General features: G+C 36.9%; 1 protein-coding gene across 1 annotated transcript in view; it reads left to right on the forward strand.

The window, feature by feature from the left end:
- AVIL (advillin) overlaps positions 1-27,889 on the forward strand; it is a 456,785-nt gene that overhangs the window by 235,875 nt on the left and 193,021 nt on the right. The window contains exons 3-6 of the mRNA XM_044083463.1: positions 5,167-5,241; positions 9,162-9,358; positions 11,966-12,074; positions 20,983-21,093. Coding sequence (XP_043939398.1) covers positions 5,167-5,241; positions 9,162-9,358; positions 11,966-12,074; positions 20,983-21,093 — 492 coding nt within the window. The remainder of the gene's footprint in view (positions 1-5,166; positions 5,242-9,161; positions 9,359-11,965; positions 12,075-20,982; positions 21,094-27,889) is intronic.

The raw sequence follows: 27,889 nt of genomic DNA on the forward strand, positions 1-27,889 counted from the left end.
TTTACCCATAGCTGTAAAGGGAATCAATGAACGAGGCAGGTCAACGAGCAGGACCAGGTTCAAAAGGAAATATGACCACACTCCGAACACATATGCGCAAACATTGAAGAAAATGTGGTCAAACAGCAGCAATCATTGATCTGGAATATTTCCAGTCAAATTCTAACTAGAGAGGAAGAGCAAATTCTGGAAATGGGACTATCATATATCCCAGCACAATCGGCGGCTATATCGGACTATATTCCGGACTTAAAATGTTTTATGAGGTCAGTAACTCTGAAAATTATTTATGCTAGTGATGCACCTAATGATATTTCTAATAAGAATGTGAATTTGATGAAACCTAGCATGTATACACCTGTAAACCACCCAGTTCTGAATGTTTAAGAGAAGTTATATATTGATGCTATGTATGATGCATTTTATAATGAGTCAGATAAAGTTGGTAGAAGAGAATTTTATAATCTAAATTATGATGAGAGGGCTGCTTTAAAGTCTTTACAACATGATAGAAGTATTTGTATATGACCTGCTGATAAAGGCGGTCCCATTGTGGTTATCGATAAAGCATTTTATGTTTTGAAAATGAAGAATATGTTAGATGACCCGGTTTCTTATAAGAAAATATCTTCACATGATGTAGATAGAATAATGGCTAGGATCAATAGCACTTTACTAGAAGCATTAACATTGAGAATACTTGAATATGAGTTGTACAGTTATTTTAGTGTTGAATACCCATGAATACCTATAATACAAGGTACACCTAAAATACATAAGGACCCATCGGATCCACCAATCAGACCTATAGTCTCAGGCAAAGGTTGGTGTACTACGCCACTTTCCACATATCTTGAAAAAGTCTTGAGACACTTAGTAAACCAAAATATATATATAGTTAGAGATTCCAAGCATTTTTTAGAAAATTTGTATCATTTTCAACATAATATAGGTGAATTAAAGGGATGTATTATGGTCACAATGGATGTTCAATCCCTTTTTACAGCCATACCTAATGAACCAGGCATAGCCATGTTACAGAAATATTTGGAGAAATTCTCCACTTTTGACAAGGCCAAAATAGAATTGCTGGCATTTTTAATGGAAATAATATTGGGGAATAATGTTTTTTTTTGTTTGAGAATCAATTATATCTCCAAAAGCGTCGAGTGGCCATGGGCACTTCGTGCGCTAACAGCTATGCCAATATAGTGATGGCAGAGTGGGAGCAAGAGCGTGTGTTGAATGGTTTACATAAAGAAAATGTGAAATTTTATAGACGATTTGTGGATGACATTTTTCTTTTATGGGGAGGAACAGTGGAATTGCTACAAACATATCTGACATATTTGAATCAGACATCAGTGTTTCTTAGTTTCACTATGAAATATTCACACACTTGATTAGACTTTTTGGACATTACTATTAAAAGCCCTAGTGAGGGAGAAGTTACTACAGAAGTATACAGGAAAGAGTGTTATAGAAATAGTTACCTGTTTAGAACAAGTATGCACCCACAACACATATTTGATAATGTGACGAAAGGGCAAGGTATGAGGGTATCTAGATTATTTGTGAAAGAAGAAGACTTTGATAAGGAAGTACATCTTTTAGAACAGAGATTCATTGATAGAGGGTATCACAGTGACAAAATAGTGAAAAACATGGAAATAGTAAGAAATAGTAGAACATCTGGCAAACCATATTTCTCTGAGAGAAACATGGATAGAGTTAAACAGGGGAGATATCCATCATATAGAATGCCACTTAAATATGCAAATAATATGAGAGTTGCCACTGATATATACAGAAAGTTTTGGCCTATATTGTCAGCAGATCCAGAGGTCAAGAGAATAGTGGGAGCACGTCCCTCATTTGTATATAAAAACATGAGAAATATTAATAGAATGTTATGTCATCCTAGAAATGACAAGGAAGGTCTTAATAAGGGGGTAGTCTGTGTAAAAACTGTAACTTTTGTCAGTATGTAGATACCACAGACAAATTTGTCCACCCAGATTTGGGTAAGACTTTTTGATTTCATGCAGAAGGCACCTGTGATTCTGAACATTTAGTATATCTTGCCTATTGTGTGGCCTGTATGGCCCTCTATATAGGCAAAACAGACAGGAAGTTTAAGTTTAGAATAAGGGAACATTTATATAATATACAGAAACAGGTTACCACAAATGCCTTAGCAAAACATGTAATGAGCACTTCACATACACACAACTTTAGGTTTATAATGGTAGAAAACACAAAACTAACTAGTAGACTTGGGGATATTAAGAATAGAACAGAACTTAATGAGACTAAATGGATAGTCAGGTTGAAAGCCCATGAAGGTAAAGGACTTAATGATAAAATACCTATTAGACCTGTTTTAAAAAACAGACCATTAAAAACTTGACTTGAGTGAATATATATGGTACTGTTATAGATTTTATACATTTTATATATTTAAGGATGAATTTTGTGTATATTTATTTATATATTTATATGTTTTATAATCACTTTAAAATTTTAAATTGTTTAATTGATAAATTGATTGCTCAAGGATATATAGTAGACTAAGTAGTGTGTTTGTCATTATGTCTGAAGAAGCAGTGGGATACACTGCAAAAGCACTCACATCTCTTGTTCAGTAAAGAAGTTATTCTACAATTGTGTCATCATTCAGCCACAGCACTAGAACTTTGTTTGCTGTATTGCTATTTTGCATTTGTTGGTGCTTTGGTGTTCTTCCAGAGGGTATACGTTCGTGGTTTGTGTGTAACAGATATAGAAATGTTAACATTGTTGGTGGATGACAGGATACTCGAACTAAGTGAGCAGGATTACTGTACGTCACTTGTAATGAAGTCCAGACAAAAGCTTTGGAATCTTTGGAGAGTAAAATTGCATTCAGGAGTCATGAACAAACAGCAGCATTTCTGCATGAGGACAGCAATAAAGTATTACTTTTTATAGAAAATATACTACATTTATAAAGTTTTTGTAAGGATTATAAAGAGGAATTGGCATACATTTTTGTATGATGTTACTTTGAGGAACTTGTTGCCAAGATACCTGTGTTTTCATATGTTAGAGTGTTAAATATTGGGGATGTCCTATCTTGTAAGATTGCACCAGCTATGGAAGAAATGTTCAAATGGAATACATAAAATGTAATGTCTGCAAATGAGTTATACACAGTTCAGAATTTAGAATTAACGGAAAACATCATAACCTAAAGTATGATAGTATATGGTGTCAAATGTGATTGTGTAAAATGGTACACAGGGGACACAAAAAGCCAGATTATAGTTAATTTTCAAGAATACTTTAGTGAGGATAAAAATTTGCCTAATGCCATAGTGGCACATGCTTATGGCTGCCATGATAGCAATATAAGCAGGTTTAATTACACAGTATTGACATCTATACATTTGCCTGCTGGTGGTAACAGTGTTTTGGTTTTGAAACTTCTGTAAGCAAAACTGATTTTGAAATGCAATACAATGGCATCAGTGGATTAAATAATGAAATCATATTATGCCAATATTTAAGATAAAACGTTAAATTTTGAATACTGCATTTTTTTGCTTATACAATACATATATTTAAACGACTGAGTTTCTATAAAACCTAATTGGTCAAATAATGCAGATTGAAACACGTTACATTTAAAAGATGCTGTAATGGATTTCATCTTTTGGAATTCTCATCAAGACTGATTGGTGAAGCATTAGGGATGAGACAATAAAGTATTAGCAACCTTAATTTCCTGTTGCATAATGAGGTGGGCTCCGTGGCACCATAATGGATTTTTGTGGTTTGGTATTTAGGAAGGATGCCACCTTCAAATTATTTTTAAGCTAAATATATGAAAACACATAAATAAAAGTTTTTGCTGAAGGCTCAACTGTTTTTAAAAGCCCCTTGTCAGCACCATCAGGTGCTTTAGACTGGACATCCATAGTTTGCTATGTAGCAGCAGTGCCATGGCACAAACAGGCAATGGCACTCAACCACTGCAGCACAGCTTTGTCTCAAACACTCAGCCTAACTCATCAGCAGCCACATGTTCAGAAACACAGCACATCTTAGGTCAGTCCAATAGGACAGAAGAAGACTTTCCAGATGTGATGCTGGTGATGCAGGTAGATTAGCACCTTGGATGCCAGAGAGTTAGTGCAGAGAAGGTATTTATTTTATTTATTTTTTGCATTCTTTTTTCTCCCCTGGAGTCATCTTGACAGCTGTTCCAGTGTCTCACATCCATGTTGGATCTCTCAGGCACTTAAATCATCCCTGAAGTATTGCTGAATTTGACTGCAGGGCCAACATGGATCTTAAAGGCATCCTGGAGGATAGTGGGTTTCAGTGCTGTCCTACCATCAGCTGGCGCAGGTTCTACTTTAATCCTGCCAATTTCACCCTGATGTGTATGCTGTGGCTGATCTCAGGGGATGTGCAATGGACAGACTGTACCTGTCAACCTTCACACTTCCTCATGGTGCTGCTGACAGCATATTGCCCCACCCCTTCACCCCAGCACATTGCAATTGGATTCCTGGCAGAGGCTAGGAAGCTCCTTTGCTCTGTGTCCCTCATCGACACATCCCCCTGCCCCCATCATCCCTTGCTGCTCCGTCAGCTGCCCATGCCACTAATTGAACCTGAGTCGACAGGGTTGTAGTCAGGGCTTTATCCCTCTATGTCACCAGAGTGGCAGGATTTGAGTTTCATAGCATCTGTAAGCCCTCTGGCTGTTTTCCTGCAGGCATAGAAATGAGGAGGTGCAGACATTCACAAAGTGATTTTGGCATTGATGAGAGAGAAAAGAGCAGACAGGACATAAAGAAAAAAAAAGTGTGATGGCCTTAATGGTCTAAAGAGGAGAGATATCCAGTGACTTGAGGGTAGGAATGGCAGGGGTGAGGGGAGTAGAATAATAAAAAAAAGTACTTTTGTTGCCCCCCCCAGAGCAGCAGCCTCACTGATGCACAAATTAACTCATGGGTCTTGGCTATTCTTTAAGGCAGAATGTTCAGTTTTACAGCTAGGCTAATCTCATATTCATAAATGTGATATACATTGATGTATAGCTGAAGAGGCATATCCTAATTTTAACTTTCAGTTTTCTTGTTTTTCCTGTCTGCTACTCTTCTGATGTCTGTTTAGAAACTGGAGCTTGTTCAAGTGCCACAAAATGCTTATGGGAACTTCTTTGAAGGTGACTGCTACATTTTGTTGTCGGTAAGTAATGAACTTTTTTAAATATGTGTGTGTGTGTGTGTGTGTGTGTGTGTGTGTGTGTGTGTGTGTGTGTGTGTGCGCGTGTGCATATGTGTGTCTGTGTGTGTGTGCGCGAGTGTGTGATAGTGTGTGTGTGTGTGTGTGTGTGTGTGTGTGTGTGTGTGTGTGTGTGTGTGTGTGTGTGTGTGTGTCTGCTCGCATGCACACACTAAGGTATTTTATTATCCGCATTTCTCTTTCTCACACTCTTATAGCTATGTTTATGTCCAAATGTGTGTGTATTTTGTGCCTATTCAATTTCTATATGCATTTGGTTATTTGGTATTTATGATCATACCTCAGATTGCATGTCTAGCGCTTGCAGTTTCTTTTCAGGCAGTTGCTTTTGTTTTATCTGTAAACATGTATGCATGCAACTCATAGTTGTACAGTCTTGTTTCTTATGTCAGTGCATGCATAGATGTATGTCTTCAGAATTTGTGTATATTACTATATATGATTACATCTCAATTAATGTTTCTAGTATTTTTTTTATTATAACTGGTGTTTGTGCAGCTCTGCTATATATATATATATATATATATATATATATATATATATATATATATATATATATATACTTTATTTTTGTTGTTTTTTTCCTTGTGTTTGTATATTATCAGTATTCATACTTTTATATTATTTGAACATTGGTTTTACCTGTAGTTGTGATTCTGTGTTTTCTCTGTCTGTATTACTGCTTACAACATCTTTATAAAGTATTATATAGGTTCATTTACCTTTCCATCTGTGTATGTCTGTAGCTGTCCTTTGTTACAAGGAGCTGCTCCCCCACTCTCCTACCATTGAGTTATACTAAGTCCATGGCATCTGTGGAATACTCTAATGTACCCCAATATTAGACTAGGTACAAACTTCCCCCATGACCACACTTTCAGTCTTGTTATTCTGAGGATCACAGATGTCTTCACCTGGAATTTCAGCAGTAACCCCTTGAGGATGATACTTATATGGTTGTTAAAGCCTGCATGGTTGTTAATGTTTAGCAAATATTTTTCAATCAGTTTAGCTTCAGAAAGCATGAGTCTTAAACAGAGATACAGTTTCAAACACAATTATGTCAATAATGAACATATTGTTATGGTTCTCAAATTATTTAGGCTTGAGTAGCACCTTGCGAAAAGCATTAACTTTGTCCAGTTTGCCTTGTATTAGACCACCATTTGTAGTAGTAGCAGTAGTCCTAACAGGACCCTGTGGCACACAATGAAACAAACCACTAGTGGGAAAGATAGATGTAATAAACGTATAGTTTTAGTAGAACATGTTTCTCAGATGCCTTTTGCTTATGAACACATATAGGCATCAATGGAGGATTACTTTTGGTCCAGTAAGCTCACCTGAGAGCCAGCGCTACTACCTTCTCAAGTCTAGTCACCTCTATATCTTATACAACCACCTTTTGTGACCATCCTGCAATGCATTTCATGATGCTATATTTTCCAGTATTGTTCATAAATTACACACCTACATATAATACGTATGTGTTTGTTTTCTCTACCAACCACATTCACTAGCATCTCCTCAGTTTTATGGTCCACCACCCTCATCCACAACTATCTCTTCAGTTCTAAGATCCACTATCCTCATTCTCCACTACTTTCTCTGTTCTACGGCCCACCTTCCTCATCCTCCACTATCTCTTCAGTTCTATGGTCCACCTTCCTCATCCTCCACTATCTCTTTACTTCTATGGTCCACTATCTTCATCTACCACTACCTTCTCAGCTTTATGGCCCACCATCCTCATCTGCTAATACCTCCTCAGTTCTGTTGTCCACCATCCTCATCCACCAACATCTCCTCCATTCTATGGTCCACCATTCTCATTCACTGCCACCTTGTTAGTGTGATGGTCCATCATCCTTGTCTACCTCTCCCTCCTCAGATCTATAGTCTACCATGCACTTCCACCACCATCTCCTCAGACTGATGGTCCACTATTTTCATACACCACTATCTCCTTTGTGCTATGGTCCATCAGTTTCATCCACCACCATCTCCTTAGTTTTATGGCTTCCCATCCTTATATACCCCGACTCCTCAGTTCTATATCCCTAGCCTGCTCTGGTGACATAGTACAACTGTGTGAACCCCTTTCTCATCTTTTTTTCAGGGTATGCATTCCAGTTGCACTGAGCCTTTCCTTATGCTGTGTGTCCCATTCTTCTTACTATCTTGAATGCACTCCTTTGTACGTTTTCTGTCATCTTAATGACCACCTCCTGATATGGCCTCTAGAACTGACCATAGGATTGCAGAAGAGGCTTTATAATCATCCTTCTTAATTGTACATTAACATTGCTAGAATCTGTATCATGTTACTAGCCTTTACTGCTGTCCTTTCACACTACAAGTCATTAAGTATATTGGAAGTTATAACACACATCCTAAGAAAATTCCTTCTAACACGTCATCCCATAATTATCAGCATAAGAATGATTATCTACTTTTCTGCACTTAATGCTGGGCTTCCCTCTTTGCTCACCCTGTATTCTTTATTTGTTCATGTTAGAGACCTGCTCACCCCCCTTAATGGCCACTCCAGTCTTCACATAATTAGTAAGCAGGCTGACTTTCTTCTATAGTAGCAGTATGCAGCTTGTAGTCTGTCACAGATATGTGGGCAAGAGCTGTGCTGGCAAAGAGCCTTGTGATATGACACTAGTCGTTAGTTTCTTACTTAATCCCCACCCTCCAGCTCAGACCCCACTACAGTAAACATCTGTACTTCACCTCCTATCATCTAGCCAGTTTCCTATCCATATTATCAGTTTTGGCCCTAATTTACACCTTTGAGTTTTCCCACAACATCCTCTCAGGCACGGTGTCATTAAGCTTTATTGAAACATTGCATCCTTTAGGACTGCCCCTCTTCTGTCACCCTTACCAGTGTCATACTGAAACACTTAAAATAGGTTAGCGTTTGTAAGATTCTGCTGTATGAATCCGTAATACTAGTGGTTTACTAGACAATTTATATTAAGAAATTTCCCTAGATTATCCTACTGAACTCCTTCCATTTTGGGCTGAATGTAAGCATGACCAATCATTTATTACCTTACTTGTTCCAAGATGCATTCTGTGACGAGGGTCTCTGCTGCTACTCTGTAATCATACAATATCACCAGTGTATTTTCCAAGTACAGCAAACCTGGCAGTTATCTCAGTACCAGTGCTGCTGAGGATGGCTTTTCTGTCTTTTGTTATATGATGGCATTATCAGAGTTCTTCTCTTTCTCGTCTATAGTCACCTTCCTGCCCATTTTCCATTCAGAGGTGGAATCTGACTTTTTCTGTACTTGTTTAAAATAATGATGGTGAATTAATTCAGTATGTCAAACTGTTTTACTTCTTTATATTATAACTTCACCCTTTCTACAGTGAGCCCAGTTGAGTGGTTGTTTAGAAGGAATAACTGCTTATTACAGTGTACCTTTCCCTATTTAAATCTGATTTTCCATTTATCTGCTTATTTAAGTTTATACCACTCTGGCCTAACCTACTACAGAACTTCTTGCATAGGTGATAAGATCATATCTGGATTATTTTTTGTTTCTTTTTCTTAGACCATAGATTTTAAATTATACCATCAATGCAGTCCAGTTATAAAACTCGGCTATTTAGCTATAGAAGTTCACTTCCAAGATCCTTTTCTAGAGTAGGGACATTTGAAGATAGCGTTATCTTGAGGGTATGTTTGCAGATTCCTTGCACATGAGCATTGCTAAATATGGACCCACATTAACAAAATACTTCTTTCTCAAAGCACTTTATTTTCCTTTATATGAAGTTATGCATATCAGAAAAGACAACAGGGTTATACAGCTCTGCATTTTTTGTTGTTTTTTTTGTGACAGTCCAAGAAATCTGGGAATACGATGACATATGACATTCACTACTGGATTGGGAATGACTCATCTCAGGACGAACAAGGCTCTGCTGCAATCTACACCATTCAGCTGGATGACTACCTGGGGGGCTCTCCTGTGCAGCACCGAGAAGTACAGGGATTTGAATCGGATACCTTCAAAGGATACTTCAAGCAAGGTGTCATGTAAGTATGAGACAGAGCCTGTATTACATTTTCAGTTCATTATGATTAATTATACTTAAAACACTTCCATCAGGCAATTGGAGCTCTCAAGTGCTAACATTAAGCGGCAGTATGTGAACAAAGCTCTCAGCAGGGGTGCAGTGTCCGGCTTTTGATGCTAGTGGGTAAAAATTCTTTGGGCTAGTGAGTAATGATACTAAAAACAATACAGTGTTGACTGATTTAATTCTTGAGTTTGCATACACTGTAATAAAAAGAACAGCTTGAGAACAGTTTTGTTGACACAAAGTTGCAATACTTATATAGTGTCATGCTTTCTTACTTTAGTGTCTGTTCTGTGGTCCCCATTATTATTTCTTGTCCCAGTTATTTTCCATTCCCAGAGAAGGGCTGCACTGTTATTGTGACTTATGATCACTGTATTTTTATTAGTTACATTTGTAATTGTATATTTTCTCATTTGTAGTTTTACTCTACTCTTCCTAAGTATTTCCTGAAAAATATACATTTGTAAAATAGTAGGTCCACCTGTTTCTCAGGACTAAGTAATCACTAATGAGACCAAGGTGAAATAAGCAGATTAGGTTTATACGTTGATTAATGGTTTCAGCAAAGTCTAGTATTATATAGAAAATCCCATTCTACACCAGTTACCAGTATAGTTATCAAAGATAAACAGAAAGATAACTAGACAGATGGACTGACAGCTAGACAGATTAGATCATATTGGAGTGATTTCTGTGCCTGCAGTGCACCCTACTTCAGTGTGAGGTTTACACCTCTACATGTTCTTAGTCACACATATGCAGGCAATATATGTATGCACATATATACATATACGGGCTTATTTAAAATGATCTAAACAACATAAACAACATAAGACTGACAGCAAAAATATCGAAGCTCATAAACATCTAAACACAAAATATTGACAAAATTGAAGTTACACTGGGGCTCACTGTTGTCTGACCTTGGAGTTGGTATATATAAACAGCAGGGGGCGTGGGACTTGGAAAAACATTGCTTTTGGTTGTGGTTAGATTTTGTCAATATTTTGTGTTTAGATGTTTATGAATTTAGATATTTTTCAGTCAGTATTTTTGTTGTTTATCTTATGGTGCTTAGATCATTTTAAGTAGTCCCATATAGTGTAAGTGATTTAACACAACTTGTTGATTACAAGACAATCGCAAAACACAGCAAAAAAATTAAACATATTTATTTGCACTTCCTGCAACCCCTGCTAATTATATACCAACTCCAAGATTGCAATACAGTGAGGAAAATAAAAAATCCCCGATCCCCACTGCACCACAATCTCACAGTAAAATAAAGCCAGTGCATGTGATTAGCTAGCCACTTTTTTTTCCTTTCAACAATTGATACTAGTTTTGGCCAATTGTTGGTATACCATATGTACAGATATATCTATATATGTGTGTGAGAGTGTATGGTATTTATAGATATGCAGGTCATCAGTCCCAGCCCTAACAGGAAAAGTGCCACATATACTGGCTCATGGACTGCAGTCTAAACCAGCACTTACAATCAAATCTAGACAGACGACTTCTAACATTGCTCCCACAGACTTACATATTATACCTCTTAAAGCACACAGATAAAGGAGAAAGGAAAATACTTTTAATTTTGTCTTCTCTAAGACACTACAATCTTAGAGATCTTAAGTATGAATCTGGGGGTGGGGCAAAGGTCTTTATAATGTGATGCAGGAGGCAAACATTTTATCAGATTTATGTTTCATGAACGGACCGGAGTTCCGCTGTGGCGACCCCTAACCGGGAAAAGCTGAAAGTCATTGTTCTCTCATTTGCTTTCCTTTTGTCAGTGTAGTATGCCAGACTTTACAATGATCTTTGTCTGGCATTCAGCCTGCTTGGTAGGCTATGATCAGTAAACTACTTAGTATTCAATATTTACACCAGTTTGTGGCAATTTCAAATCACACTTTTAGATAACAAGGTGAATCCATTTCACCTGCACAGTTGAATTCAGGCCTTTAGAATCCTATCCTGATGCTGTATAATCTAGTTGAAAGGCTCACAGTTCTCTTAACCTAGACGCATCCTTCTTTTAGGGTACAATACAGCTTGCAGCTAGCAAGTTATAATCTAATTACAAGCATATAAAATGTTTTATTGATTAAAGAATAACAAATGATAGTGTGTTTTATCACATTCTATTCTTATGTATTACTCCACATTACAAGACAATAAAATTAAGCTAAGTGCCTTATGCTCATGATATGTGGCAGTTTTCTTTGACAAAAGATACCCTGGAGGGTACTATTATGATTATATGCTGTACTCAATGTATAAAATGTAAAAGAACAAATGCTTTATTCTCATTTGTGATCTTGTCACAGTTATAGAGTGTGGATGACCAATCAGCTTTTGAGATTCTTTCTAATGCATAATGTACATTATATTACAATATATGTTAAAAACGTATCATTGACAACCATTGTTTTAAATCACAAATTTTTGTGAAGGAAGAAATGTTCTTGAGTCTCACAATGCATGATAATGTTACATTGATTACTGAGATAATCCTTAAAGACATTTTCATTCATTGTCTTGCTTTTCCCAGCTACAAGAAAGGAGGTGTTGCCTCGGGAATGAAACATGTTGAAACTAACATTTATGATGTAAAACGACTACTTCATGTTAAGGGAAAGAGGAATGTCTCTGCCAGAGAGGTAAGCAAGGCTTTCTATGGCATGCTGATGAAATGAAACAAAGTAAGTGCCTTTAAAAAGGGTAGCGCTTTGGCCGGAGGTTTTTGTTCTACACCATTTATTACTACATTTTTAAGAAATGTATTTAGTTATTTATTTATTCATTTTTTTGCGCAGGTGGTCTGTTTGTTTGGTAGGGAATTACTGAATATTGAAATCTATAACAAAATTGCTCTGAATTTCCATGCTGTTATTCTACAGACAGCCAAGTGTCTGATAAGTTACTTCTTGATAATAAAACCATTAACACAAGTATGTTCTTTGTCTGTGTTAAAAAAAAAACAAGAAAAGTGCAGTTCCACGGCTGGTAAAAGACGAAATTCCAGATCCAGTGTACTCAAAAACTTTAATGAAAAAGATGAGCGCTTTCACAATTCAAACAATTGCTTCTTCAGATCACAAAAAGACCAAAAAACCCACAGGTTTAAATACGCCATCAATTAACAATAATTAGTAATGTGATATGTAAAACAGTAGTGAATGTGCTCAGGAAGAGAGCTATTTAAAAAGACAACCACAGTAAAAAACATATGTATAAACAAGATACATAAAAACTGTTAAAAATTCTACAACACTCAAAATGACCTGAAAATCTAGATATATTTAGATATATTTTTTAATATATTTTTATATATATAATATTAACTACTGTAGTATAAATATTATATAAAATTACTTTCTCAAACCCCTGTTCTTTAATTCTGGTTTCAGGGGAACTACATCATTTAGACCAGGGCCTTTATGCGCTCTCAGTCTAAGAATCCATCTAGTTTCATTGCGTTCAGTGTTATTAATAATATCACCTAATCTCATAACAGTCCTGGTAACCTCCAATACCTGAAAGGCAAATTTATGCTGATCCCCTTCCTGTGCTACATGTTTAACAAGTGCACTGTACTCTAATCTTTTACTAATACAATATAAATGGTCTCTTATCTGTTCACGGAGACGTCTGTTGGTCTTGCCAACATAAAAGTTTCTACATGTCACACACTTAGCTAAATATACCAGATTTTTGGTGTTGCAATTTGCTTTAACATTAAGCATGAACTTATGCCCAGAGTCAGGATGTAGACTAGACCTAGACCGTATTAAATTCCAACAGCAAAGAAATGAGACAAAAAAGCCATATCACTTGACAAAAAAAACTATTACTGCCAACTACAATATAAACACCAAAACAACCCTCAAAAGTTCTGGGCGGGTTTAAATAATCTTCTCCACCCAGGTAAATCCTCCACTCCTACCCCAGGAATGCTATGTGATAAAAACCCAGAAGAAGTAGCTAATACCTTTAATACTTTCTTCACTGATACTATCCAATCCTTAGCTAACCAACTATCCGCTACCAGCTCCCCAATAACAGATTCCATCCCTAAGACTCTACCCTCCTTCAACCTCCAACCTGTCTCCACTTCCTCTATACTATCCTTACTGAAGAAGCTAAAGCCAACTACCCTCTCTGCAGACCTTCTCCCAGCTGAATATTTGCAAAAAGCTGCAGATGTCATAGCTTACCCCATCTCAATCCTAATTAACCGAACCATAACAGAATCCACAATCCCCTCAATATGGAAAATATCCCATGTAATTTCACTTCACAAAGGCAGCTCATCCACAGAACTATAAAATTATAGGCCAATAGCCATATCGTCACCACTGGCCAAAATCATGGAAAAGTGTGTACACAAACAACTTCTATACTATCTTATCCAGAACAATCTACTAACCAGTTCACAACATGGTTTCAGACCCAACCACAGTACAACTACTGCCCTCCTCTCTTTTACTGACACAATAAACCATAACCAGAATAACAAAAAAATATCCTCAGCTCTCTTTCTGGACCTATCAAAGGCCTTTGATATGGTTAACCACCGACTACTTCATCACACTCTGAAAACTCTCTACCTAGACAACCAAACACTGGACTGGTTTCATGCCTATTTCTCTAATAGGCAACAAGCTGTACTCTGGCAAAATAAGCTCTCTAGCCTCTTACCAAATACCATAGGGGTTCCTCAAGGTTCCATATTGGGACCTCTTCTCTTTTCAGTCTTTATTAATGACCTGTACACAGCCATCCCTGAGGCCACCTGTATTCAATATGCAGATGACTCGACATTAGTTTGTTCTGATACATCTCCAGTTAACCTAATATCCACAACCCAATGCATTTTTACTGCAGTAGAGAACTGGCTATCAGGACGTCAACTGATCCTGAATCCAAACAAAACCAAACTGTTACTCTTCCATCCAACCCATAAACCCACTCCCATATCCTTTACTATACAATCCAAAAACGGGACTATTATCTCCCCAGACTCTTATACTAAACTACTAGGAGTTACCATTGACAATAAACTTTTAATTTCGACATGCACATTAACCAAACTATTAAAACCGTTAACAAGAAACTTGGGTCACTATATAGAATAAAATCCTTCCTAACTCCAATTGCAAAAGTGGCCATTGCCCGCTCACATCTTCTCTCTACCCTTCTATATGCCTCCCCCATGCTTACTAACCTTAACAAATCTGACCTAAATAAACTCTCATGTTGTTATAATCATATTGCCAGATTTGCAACTGGCATGCCCTATAGAACCCATCACTGTATTAACCTACAAAACCTCGGTTGGATAGAATTACCAAACCTTCTCCAGCAGAACCAACTCATAGAAGCATTTAAAATTCTCAAGCAACCTGAAAACACTCCTGCACTGAAAAATTTAATAATACCTTACACCAATCTCAACAGTCTACACTCATCAAACAGGCTACTTGTACAAACAGTCAAATCCTGTAACTCAGGGGGTGATAAACTGTTTGCCAACGCCATTGGAAAAATATGGAACTCCCTTCCTTTCAACCTCACTCTTACTACCTCCCTAACCCAATTCAAAGAGTCTAAAATACCATTTTAAGTCACACTGGCTTTGCCAATGCTCAAACCCAGATTAACTCCTCTTCAGTAAGCCAAGTTCATTCTTTCCTACAGGACTATCCAAATATAAAAACTTTAGACCTTTTTCTCAACTGACCTAACCCCATATTTTCTTGTGAATTTTTCTGTTCATTTATGGAAGCCCTTAAATCTTTGCTAAAAGGACAACCCAGGATAGAAAATGTTATGTTGTAGTCTGTGTTTGTTATTCCTAAGACATTTTTTTTATAATACATATATTTCATGTCTTCTCCTCTTTTGTATTAATTACTAAATGAAACAATATGTATCTATGTAACATGCATGTAACTTACTGTCAATGTGGAGCTTTTCTCCCCGGGCCTCCGCTGAAAATGGACATGTATCCAGTCGGACCATCCCAGTCAACAAATGTAAAATAAATAAATAAATAAATAAAGCTCGGATCTTCATTTATACTGGTACAAAAATTACAAGCACCACATCTCTTAGTCCCTGTCAGTATATGGTTCATATCTTGCCCTTCATATTTAGGGTAACATAACTGTCTTCTTAAAGATTTTGTATTCCTGTAAACAAAAGAGGGCTTAGTTCCAAGAATCCCAGCTGTGTTCTCATCAGTTTGCAAAACATGCCAATGTTTGCTAACAGCATGACATCTTTGTCTGTGTTGCTGATTTGGCTACACAAATTACTTGAGGGCGTTATACAGTTTGGTTGTAGGAGATATTTCATTAAATTGCATTTACAGCAATGGCTTCACTTATTTCCAGGGTACAACTTCTGTCAGTCATCAGTCCCTGCCCACTTAATCAGCCTATTCACGTCCATCACCGGGGTGAGGGGTCAACCAGGAGGCACCATCACTCAGATCAACATTGGGGTATTTTGAGATTTTTGTTTTAAGCACTAGTACCCCATACACCTGGTGAAACACCAGGGAGGTGATGTGCAATGCGTTGCTTTACTTTTTTGGTCTCTTCACCAGGAATTAATAGTAAGAGTCTCTCTATAAGGTGTACCTCAATGACAAGTGGCGAATTTACATTACTATGTCTTTTGGTTGTCTCCTTTGACGTGTATATAGGTTAATAGGTTCACAGATAAGCACTGGGCCATCAGTTTGCAGGCCATTACAAGCCTACCTCAGTGGTTCCTTCCAGGCTCAAGGAGAGCAACACAGAAAAAGGTGTCGTTTGTGCAGTCAGATTATCCCAGTAAACAAATGTTAATAAATAAATAAACAAACAAATACAAAATATTTGGGGAGTGGAGGAAATTTGAAAGTGCCCCTCTAACTATCAAGTTTTATCTTTCCCGGGCTGAGGCTGAAATGGTTCCAATGGCACTACTCCAGTTAACAAATTCAAAATAAAATAAACTAAAACAAATCATCTTGAAGGTAGAAAGGGAAAGGGTTTTACTTTGCTTGACATGTAGCAGAAGTTTGTTCAAGAGGTGGGAGATACGTTGGGATATGAATCTATCATGCCAGTGCCAATGTGTTTTATTAATCTGTTGATGAAATTTGAGTTCCTTTAACTGGGTATTTCAGGAGCCATGTGTTCTGCAAAGAAAGAGAAGGCAAAACAAGTTTGGATCTTTCATGGTTTGAAAGGCCAAACCCAGAGGAGTCTATAAAAGACTGAGTACAGAAACAAGGTTGCCAGTTTGTCCTAATATGATTTCTGAAGCCACTGAACTTTTTAGTTAGGAATCTCTCAACTGAGTCATATGATTAGACAAATGCATGCAACATCTGATTGAAAGGACTTGTCACCTACATGGTATGATACTGGAAAATGTTTTGTTTATCAAAGTAAACAATGCTACATTTTTTACAATTAGTTTGAGACAAGGGTGTAGCCAGACATTCTCTTTTTACTCTAAAGCGTACAGTTTTCTTTGCATCACTCAGAAACATTGTATCTTTTTTAGGTTCAGAATGTCTAGATGTTTGCCTCATATTTCTGGTCTGTTTTTAATAAAATTGTGTTTTTCTGTCATATCATTAAAGACTGGTCAGAAAATAGTGACAGTCATTTGAGTTTCAGACTTCCTAGCCTTCAGAAAATTAATGCTAGTGTAAAACTTGTTATTCTATTAACTTTCTAAGATTGTAAGAGCAATATTTAAAAATTGTCCCTATTTGTGGTCTTTTGTCCCCCCATTATTCATGGCTTTGTGCAGATTTTTTGCTCTAAGAGGTTGAGAGGTGTGGCTGGGGGCAGTAAAAAGAATTTGTGAGTACAAAATGTAACTTTCTGGCTACCCCCCGGTTTAAGAGCGTCTATATTAGAACACCGAACTTTCAAAATTTCGAGTGTTCTAATATCAAACCCTGTTAATCAAAAATTTAAAACATCGAACATACAGAACAGCTAATTTTTTCCTAGGGAAAAATATCACTGTTCCAAAACACATACACACAACACAAACACACCAAACAAACAGCAATCCACACACATACACCTAAACTCTTACACCTAACCCTACACTAAACTATACATACACCACTAACTATCGACTTACCTTAACCTGAACCCTAACCCTAAGGTCCGTCACTATCGCATAGTCACCTCACCCGCACCCTAACCCTAACTCACCTAACCCGCCCTAACCCTCACGTCCACACAGTCGCACACTTACCTGAACCCGACATGTAACTTTCCACCACAGCGCTAAAAATACCGAAGCAACAGAAATGGACAACCAAATTCTTTCCCTAGGAAAAAATTCGGTTTTCTGTTTCTTTGATATTTTCAGCGTTCACTGAAAACGGGCCGATATTAGAACACTCGACATTTTGAAAGTTCGGTGTTCTAATATAGACCCGTTTAAGACTATTGTCCTTGCATCTATTGCTAAAATGATCTAACTCTTAGTGGAGCAATTGTGGATCACTGGAAGAATAAATAACAACACCCAATATGCAAATATCTGCAAATGTAGATAACCAATTATGTTAGGAGTGTTGACCTGAAGGTTTGAATAATAGATGCCTAATAGGAGAGGTCCTAACACTGAGCCCTGTGGTGCTCTACAGGTAACATTTTACTTTCCGAAATGGCACTTGTGACTCTACATGAGTTCTTTCAGGCAACCATTTAGTTTTCCACCACACAACATATGGATTTATATTTATATTTATATTTACAAATCAATCAGTAATGGCAACATGGCAAATTGTATCAAATGTTGTGGCCAGGTCCAGATATGCTTTATGTATCACAAAACCCTTACCCACTGCTCCAGTGACTTTTTCTTAGAAATTGATAAGGTTAAAGAAGCAGGACCTGTTTTGACAAAGTGAAATTGATGAAGATCAAGGGTTAAGAGATTTTCAATGTTCAGATTAATGAGGTCTGAGATCATACATTCCATAGCCTTATGTATGGGGTTAGTAAGACTATTGGGTCTATAGTTACCAGGGTATGTGGTTCAGGCCACCCCTGTGTAAAAGTACTGCAGTGCCTTTTTTCAGATTATGGGAATGAAACAACCATTGGAGGGTCTTAAATTAAAGAGGTTGATTAGAGACTCATTATACCATGTTTGTTACTGATTGTCAGGCAACTTGGTATATTATCAGTGCCCGTGGATGAAGTATTGTTAGCATTTGAGAGGGCTAAGAGGATTGTTCCATGGTAATTAAAGGTGGTGGTTGGGACTATAGAATCCATAGGATAGCTATAATTCTGGGTGGAGAAAATGTGTGCTACATTTGTCAGGTAAAGTATATATTAACTATTTCCTTTGGGTCAGTGTGTACATTATTATTGTAGACTAGCTTCAAACATTGCTGGATGTTAGTTCTTAACTTTCAGACAAAGAAAAAAAGATTTGTAGTTATTTTTGGTTTTAGGGCCTGTTGTAAGTTTATATATATATATATATATATATATATATATATATATATATATATATATATATATATATATATATATATATATATATATATATATATATATATATATATATATATATATATATGCCTATTATATCTTCATTTATATCTTTCAGCTTCCTAATGGTTCTGTTAAGTTCTTTACTACTTTGCTTAAGTGTACTTTTAAGGTAGGTAGAACGAGGGCTGTTATAAGCATTATGCAATTTATTTTTGCATTTATATGGGTACTTCAGAATAGAGGTTTGTTTTAAAATTTCACATTATGTTTGGTGCAGATAAGGACTGCCTTATCAATACAACTATTTAAGTGGGAGTAGAAATCAGAGGCATAGGCAATGGCTTTTAGTAATGGGGTGCATCAGAGAAGGATCACAATGGAATTTATTTAGTCTGTGAAGTAATTGAAGAAAGTTTGCTAAGTTCCTAAACACAGAAGTATTTGTAAGGGAAGTATCCCTTGGTTAAAGAGCAGATTTAATAAGGGAAGATGAACATATAGAGGTATGCAAGAAATGGCCATTTCTGTGAGAACAAGATCAATGGTATTCTGACCCTGGTAGGGTGCTTAACTATTTGCACAAAGGAGTTAGCATTTGTAATGTCAAGGAAGCATCAGCATACTGCCCATTGGCAGTGCAGGTGAGCCAGTTTATTAATGGCTAGCTGAAGTCCCCAAGTAGGAAGGTGTTGGATTTAATGGAAATTTCAACTAAGGGATTAAGATAGCTATTGTGCTCAGAAAGAGACACTGAGGATGTTCTATAGTTAGCTACGAATAGGTAATTAATCTTGTTTATGGTGATCTGATACTCTTCCACAATTACTGGACCAGAAGCATAGCTAGAATGGGGCAAATAGGGCCATTGCCCTGGACCCAAAGTATTAAGGGGAGTGATTGACAGTGGTGTGGTACCAGCATGTAGTTACACACCAGCATTTGCTGTCCGAATGGAAGTATTTGCTATAGTGTGTCATGAGTGGTATACGTTGTAGCAAGGTACTTACCACAGTTTTTAAAAGCTAAAAAGATATTTATTTATTTAATTTTTTGTGTGTGCCCCTCAACTCATAGCTGAGGGGCAGACCCGATGCTTCTTTGGAGAAAAGGATGAGGGCGAGGAATGGCAGATCAGAGAAGAGACCTCTTTTTTTTATTTTGCTCTTCAACTTGAATTTGAGGGCACAGTGCAAAGACTGGTGAAGGATGGACTAAGGAATGCTAGTCTAGGGAATGGACCTTTTTTGGCTCCCCAACTTAGAAGTGAGGGGCACTAGACTCTAGAGTGGCACTATATGCCAGTACATTTGAAGACATGATAGTAAATCCAGGAATGTTGTTACTTAGCCACCTTTGTTGCATATATGCATGAATTTAGTAGAGCTCTTTACTCCTTACTGCAGTAACTGATAAATAACTAGTTTGACTTCCAGTAGGGAGTTCTGTGGTAAGGGAAGGTTTGGCATTTTGCTTAAAGTAACAGCAGTGTCAATTTAATTATAAATTAAAATTCTGGTCTTAAAGTCCTTGCTTTTGGAATATGATTTTGTCAGCATATCCAAACGGTTATAGTGATGCATTTAGGATGAGAGTGGTACATTCCGCAGGCAGACCTTCATTTAACTTCTGAAGAAATCTGCTTTGCACTCTGTGTTACTCAAAGCAAAAATCACATAACCTGTCAGGATGGAAGTCATTACCTGCTTGTGTTAGGCCTTGTAGAGTTTGAAGTCATTAGCTGTTTGTGTTAGGTCTCATAGAGTTTGAAATCATCACCTGTTTGTGTTAGGCCTTGTAGAGTTTGAAATCATCACCTGTTTGTGTTAGGTCTCATAGAGTTTGAAGTCATCACCTGTTTGTGTTAGGCCTTGTAGAGTTTGAAGTCATTAGCTGTTTGTGTTATGTCTCATAGAGTTTGAAGTCATCACCTGTTTGTGTTAGGCCTTGTAGAGTTTAAAACCCTGAAAAAAATGAATGAGCAAGAAAACAATACCTACAACAAATATAAAACCAAATCACTCTTGCTTTTGTTTAGGTTGAAATGGACTGGAAGAGTTTTAACGTTGGTGATGTGTTTCTGGTGGATATTGGCAAAGCCATCATACAATGGAATGGACCAGAGAGCAACACTGCTGAACGTCTCAAGGTAGCCAAGGACCATGTTTTTGATACATTTTATGACAATTTTTATACACTTTTATATTAAATTTTTAATTGTAATCACTGTGATCTTAATAAACTCAAATTCTGAAGGATTGTAGTAAAGAAAAAAGTGCTTAATACAGAGTGGATTATAAAGAGTTGGTGTTTGGCATCATTTTTAGTCACTTGTAGTTCCGTTTGAGTTTCTGTTTGGTGTATTGTATTGTATAACTCATACACTAATCAATCCTTTGGGGGCAGATTCTATAGTAATCAGAATTTTGAGGTAAAATGTAAATCATTATTTAGATTTGTTTTTAAACAGGAAAAGTGAAATTCTTATGCTTCAGATTCATATTTATGTTCTTTTTTATTATCAAAAAGACAACTTAATTTGGAAGCAATAAAATTAACTGTTAACAGACTCCAACTTGTTCTTCAGTGTGACCATACAAACCCATGAGCTCAGGCCATACCCACTACATTTGCCATATTTGTCTCCATCTTAATCTGGTTGTATTACGAGGCCAAGGATCTGGCTGTTCATACACTGATCTGTCTAATGATGTGAGGACAGCTGTCAGCACACAGCTGCTTTCTACACTGTTCTTGATCTTTTTGCCTGCAGATGTTTTTGACAGCTGTTTCCAACATCTTGCCAGAGCTGGGGTCCGTCATTAATGTTATAATGAGTGAAGTAAAGCCTTTTAAATGAAAATGTACTTATATGTGATCTGGTAATTGGGAAAAGTGTATCAAGCTGAGTATATTTTCTATATACAACCAGAGGGGCAACAGAAAATGTACTATACAACATTGATATGTTATTTCAACTCAGTAGCAAATCAGAGATCATAAAACAAGAAACAAATGTGAGGAAAAACAAAGACTGAGCCATGACTGATGAAATTGAATGAGAGAATCACCACCCATAAATTATATTTACAGATGTAGAATGTGTATTGTAAAAATTCTACACATCTGGTTTAAGTGAGTACAGATTTTTTGGCAAACTGTAGTCTGTGTAGACAGGAGTTACAGCTCATCATTTTGCAAGTAAAATAGATATATAGGCATTTGTTTTTAAAGGCCCTGAGATTCAGAGACTATGTGTTCCTGAAGTTTACCCTACAGGCATATAGGGCACTGACCACAGATACCACAGCCTTACTGTTTACATGCTAGACTGTACAGCTGCAAAGTGAAGGACTGTTTTCAGTGCTGTTCATAACAGACAGAACCACCAGATCCGGAGTCAGTGTGAGGTATTAACCTGAATCAGAACCATGTGTGCCTTCCTGGCTTTTGATAAACAGGAGTCTCAAAAATAACAGATCCACTGCCTTTCTTCCTTTAAATCACATAACTGAAAATTATTTAGCAGTTTATGCCAAATGGATTATAGCTTCAACAGCATCAGTCTATATTTGACAGGACAAATCTGTTTTCAGAAAGGGTGTAGTACATCTTTTATCCCCTTTGAACAAAAAAAATAGTATCCTTCAGTGCAAAACGACTTCCCTGCACTCTTTGAAAGTTATACCACTAGGATTAGTTGATGAAGCAAAAACATGGGAACTACCATTTACTTCATTCTCTAGGATAATCTTGCCATTCTGAATTTTGCCGGCTGCTGGCCCTTTTTTTTTTTTTTTTTTACTTCAGATGTCAGCTCCTAAAAGTGAAGCATAATTCCATCAGTTTAGATCTGGTTTCATCTCTGAAGTGTACTATATGTCCACTTGTATCTGTGCTACAGAAAAAAAAATCATTGTCTCAGCTGTATTCTAATAAATGGCTCTTACTAAAAATTCAGGGTGTTTGCTCTAGTTGAACTATGAAATTTAACTAATGTCTGAAAGTTTATCTGCAGCTATCACATCCTTATATACTTGGAAACAGGCTCCAAATATAATTGCAACACAGTGCTTGATGTTTTTACAGCCTTTAGTTTATCAACATGCTTACGTCTCTGCTTCTAGATTACAATGTTGGCGCCTTAGTGCCTGAAGTTTTCTCAGTGTACACCTTGCAAGCAAGCACTTACACAATGGAAGCCTGAAGCTCAATGAAGACTGGGATGGGATGTTCCAGAAAGTGGGCTGTAATGCAGCCTCATAAGTTTGTCACATTATTACTTTTATTTTGTGTTTCATTCCTGGCTGCTACGTTTGGAAGAAACTATTGCTGATGGCCAAACAGAATGTACACAGGACATAAGGTTATTATCACCTGCCCCTCTTTCTGCAGGACAGTCCTATTTTAGCAGTTGCATCCTCTGGGGAAAAAAAACATGAAAAATGACAGATGTCCTGAAATTTTAGGACAAAATCAAATTTTTGTTTCTTCTAATAGTTGCATAAATTACAAGCACACTAGTATGTGTAGTTAACACCCTGTTGGCTGCAGAGAAATAGTATTTTAGTGGACCATTTAAAGCAATTGTTGTGTGTGAGCCAAACTCTGCTGGCCACTACAAAAGTACTTCATAACTGCATGAGTTCTGACAGTTGCATTCCAGTCCTGCTTTGGAAGACTCCATGCAGCAGTACCACACTAGTCACAGCATGGGAGCTTCTGCCTCATTGTCTCATAAAATATGTACTTTCAGTGGATGGTACTGTTTCACTATATCAGAAACTTTATATATATATATATATATATATATATATATATATATATATATATATATATATATACATATATATATATATATATATATATATATATATATATATATATATATATATATATATATATACATATATGCTTGTTTTTTTAAATTACAGTCCTTATACCATTCATTGACGGATTGCCCAGGTCATTTTGGATAGGTGGAATATGTTTCTAAAGCTAGTTCTCACGGCTCTGCATGACAAAGAAGATACTGTCATGGTAACCCATGACCTCATTACTCTTGGATCATGGTATCTCAGTAGTGTACTATGTAATACCACTACAATATAACATGCATTCCTCATTCAAGTGGAATCATGTATGTGGCTTATATTTTTATCCTGTGTACTGAAAAGTCAATGTCATTATTTTTTCTTTTTTCATCTTGGCATATGTGTCTTTATGGTGTCTCATTTGCTAAAGAAATACAATTTTTACAGACATTGATTCATTTGGTAATGTCTAATGTAATATGTTGGCATAATGATTAAGGTGTTTACAGACACAAGGTGCAGGGTTTGATTCTCACATGGGGTACTTGGCTATGCTTAAAATGGCCCACAAGGGCAGTTAGCCTAGTACTAGTCTATGAACCTATGAACCTATGAAAAGAGACTGAGAATTTCATCCTCTGGTTGCACTCTATGGCCCCAAGTTTAGAAGATCAGTACTTAGGAAATGTAAGAGGAATTGATTAATTACCTTGTTTCCTAACAGGAAATAACTTAATGGGAGATCTTAATTTACCATTGGAGCATGTCATACCTCAAGAAAAATGAGTCTGTATTTCACAGATGGGACTAATGAATATGACTGCATGTTACAGCTAGACAAAAATCCACAAATGGGAATATAATTTTGGGTTACCATAGGATGCGCAATTTGTTTCAATGTTGCTTTGCTCATAAAATAATTAGTTGTTTAAAACTATTAAATTAAAAAGTCATAACATGACCCTCATTAATTACTAAAATACATCAGCAAAGTTAACTGACATTACAAAAATAAATAAATTAATTAATTAAAAAAAAATGAATAATAAACTCATCAGAACTACAGTAGTATATTACTCAGCAAATACTCCATTAATAAAAGCATACACTAAATAACTAAAGCCCTAGACTCTTAGGCAGTTAATGCAGTCCATTGAAGTCAACAGGAAATACAACTGTAACCTCAAGAAAACACAGCAAATAGATAAATTGAGTGCAAGGTCTATTCTGTATGATAAGTGAAATACTTTGCACTGTGAGATTAGGAAACTGAATGTGTGGCTTTCCCACTTTTCATAAAACTCATTCCCTAAACTGTAAGTACAGGACATTTCATTTATCACACACTACACCTCCACGTATTCCATCCATGTATACAGCTTTATCTATAGGTACCCCCCCCCCCTCTCTCTCTCTCTCTATATATATATATATATATATATATATATATATATATATCATACACTTTATCAAATATGTATCTGTTTAAAAAATGTTGAGGGGACATTTTACTGATCATCCATATTATCTAATGTCTGTTTTTCCCAGGCATGGGCATGTTTTGGCAGGTTAGAGTTAAGGTTAGGTAATGGGATAGATTTACATTGTGTGTGTGTGTGTGTGCACTCGCGTGTGTGTGTGTGTGTGTGTGTGTGTGTGTGTGTGTGTGTGTGTGTGTGTGTGTGTGTGTGTGTGTGTGTGCGTGTGTGTGTGTGTGTGTGTGTGTGTGTGTGTGTGTGTGTGTGCGTATGTGAGTGTTTGTGGAGCAGGGTTAGAGTTAGGGTGGGTAAGGGGGTAGACATAGTTTGAGTATGTGTGTTTTTGTGTGTAGTGCATGTCAGAGCTGTCTTGTGTAGTGGTAGTGTTATAGAAAGGGTTTTTTAAGGTAAGGTATAGGGCTTGGGTTAGGGTCAGAGGCAGAGTTAAGGTCAGTGTGGTTTGGTTATGTGCAGAAAAGCAGAAGATGATTCCAAATACATGTAGTAGGTGGATTGGACACTCTAAACTGGCCATAGATGTGTGTGTACATGCTTGTGTTTGTCGTACGGAAGAACAACCATGGCAGGGAGAGCCACCTACTAGTATGAACATTGGTTCTAGGTGATTGTCACTGGTGAAGTGATACCCCAACCACATGTGCAAAAATGAAAAAAGGAGTTGTAGATGGATGGATGGATGGGTGGATGAATGGATGACTGGATTTGGTAAAGCAGATTTGAGAGAAGAAGGCAAGACGAACATAGCAGAAAGGGGGCGGGGGGTTGTTGTTGATTGCTAATGGCTGTCTAAATGTTCACTGATGTCAGAAATACATGAAGAAAATAAAAGCACTTCTAGGCAACTTCAAAGTCAACATTTGTTTTTCAGCTGGAACATTTAATCTGACTGGCAAAAACAAATGAATGTATTAAACTTCATTCTGACTAGCTAACATTATGGTCTTAGGACACAGCAAGCACATAAAAACAGTTTTAAGGTACACATTATGCAACCTGGCATTTGTTCTTGCTAGACATTTTGGAGTCAAGCCATAAAACTATTCTTTGGAAATATAAAATAGACATCTGTAGCATCACCCACCCACCCTGAAGATAACAGACATGAAGAATTGCAGCTGAAAGGGGGATGTGGAGAAAAAGGTTTTTTTTCCTGGCAGTAAACACACATAAACCTGGTATGAGGAGGGTTTGTTTCATGCACTGCACTGACTTTTGTCACGAAAGTGTGGGCTGGTAATGTTTCCAGAAGCAGCAACATAGAAACAGAGTCAGGAGGAGAGCATAATAAGCACTCACTGAGACATGTCAGTACTGCCTTAAAAAGTAGATTACTTTCTTTTATGTAGATTTCATTCCAGTCATATAACACTTGCATTATATTATTTTCCAAGATAGTTTAAACAACATCATTAATTTGTGTACCCTTGATCTATGCAGTACAAACAATGCTCAACATAAACACATTCAGCTACTGAAGCATTTTAAATTAGGATTTGATTTTGACCAATATCTTTTGAACAGAAGACATAAACACTAGCTGCCCAACCTTTCATAATAAAGGTAAAAAAGAACAATATTTACAAGGTAGCTGAGCATGGTATTTAGTACTTGGAAATGTATGCTGCGCCGGAGGCATAACCAATTATTGCAAATCATGTGTTCGGTTTTGTATTATGACAGGCATGGCTAAATTGTTCACATTTAAGGAAATTATGCTGAATTGGAGGAAAATCTCTTAATCAGTGAAATGGAATTTTGCATTAAGAGTAAGATGCCCTTGGAATACATCCTCAGACTGCGCTGCTGAATGAACAAGTTAATGTGTAATGTCTAGTGACTGATCACATCTGTGCATGCAGATATTGTTGTCTTGGTACCTGTTGCTGTTTAGGCCATCACTGAAAGTAACCCTTTACTGAAGTGTTGACTGGCAAATATGAGCAGTACAGAGGTATATAACAAAAACATTATGCATTTGGAAGAGATGTGTTATGCTGGATGCCTCTGTTTCCTAGGCTTACATCCTGTGAGACACAGACAACAGGGGACCATAATATGTATAAATCCTGTCAAAGGTAGTTTCTGTAACAGTTTGTTAGGAGTATTATGGTGTTTGGTACTTGAAACTTAAGACTTTGCTATGTTTTAAGTGATACTTTTTTAAGAATGTTAGGAGTAGCGATTTGGCAAATGAGTAGTAAGGAGTGAAATGCTTTACCTAGCTTTTAGGCTATTGATCCATGTGGATTTTTACAGGTCTATGTTCCTATGAAGTTTTTAACCATTATATTTTAAGTGCAAATAACCCAGAGATGAGCAACACATTTACATGTTCACCCTATCCATGACAGACAAGGGTTGAAAATCAAGGATGAATTTGTGGTTATCCATGCATTTATCCAGATCACATGTGAATAGTGTAAGAGTAGTACTTTTGATTTATTTAGAGAGGAAGGTGATTCCTAAGAAGTGGTATTCTCTGTGATACATATCTATTTCCCCAACATATTCTATTTATGTTGCAAAAGAAGTTGAGATCTCTTGAGAAGGCTCTTTCGCCCCCCATTTGGCTTACAAACATGCACTAGGTCTGATAGGATAGGGTCTGCTGAGACTCTGAACATGAGGCAGA

The sequence above is a fragment of the Protopterus annectens genome, chromosome 9.part0, assembly GCF_019279795.1.
Source record: "Protopterus annectens isolate FY-2018-M chromosome 9.part0, PAN1.0, whole genome shotgun sequence".
Lineage (NCBI taxonomy): Eukaryota > Metazoa > Chordata > Ceratodontiformes > Protopteridae > Protopterus > Protopterus annectens.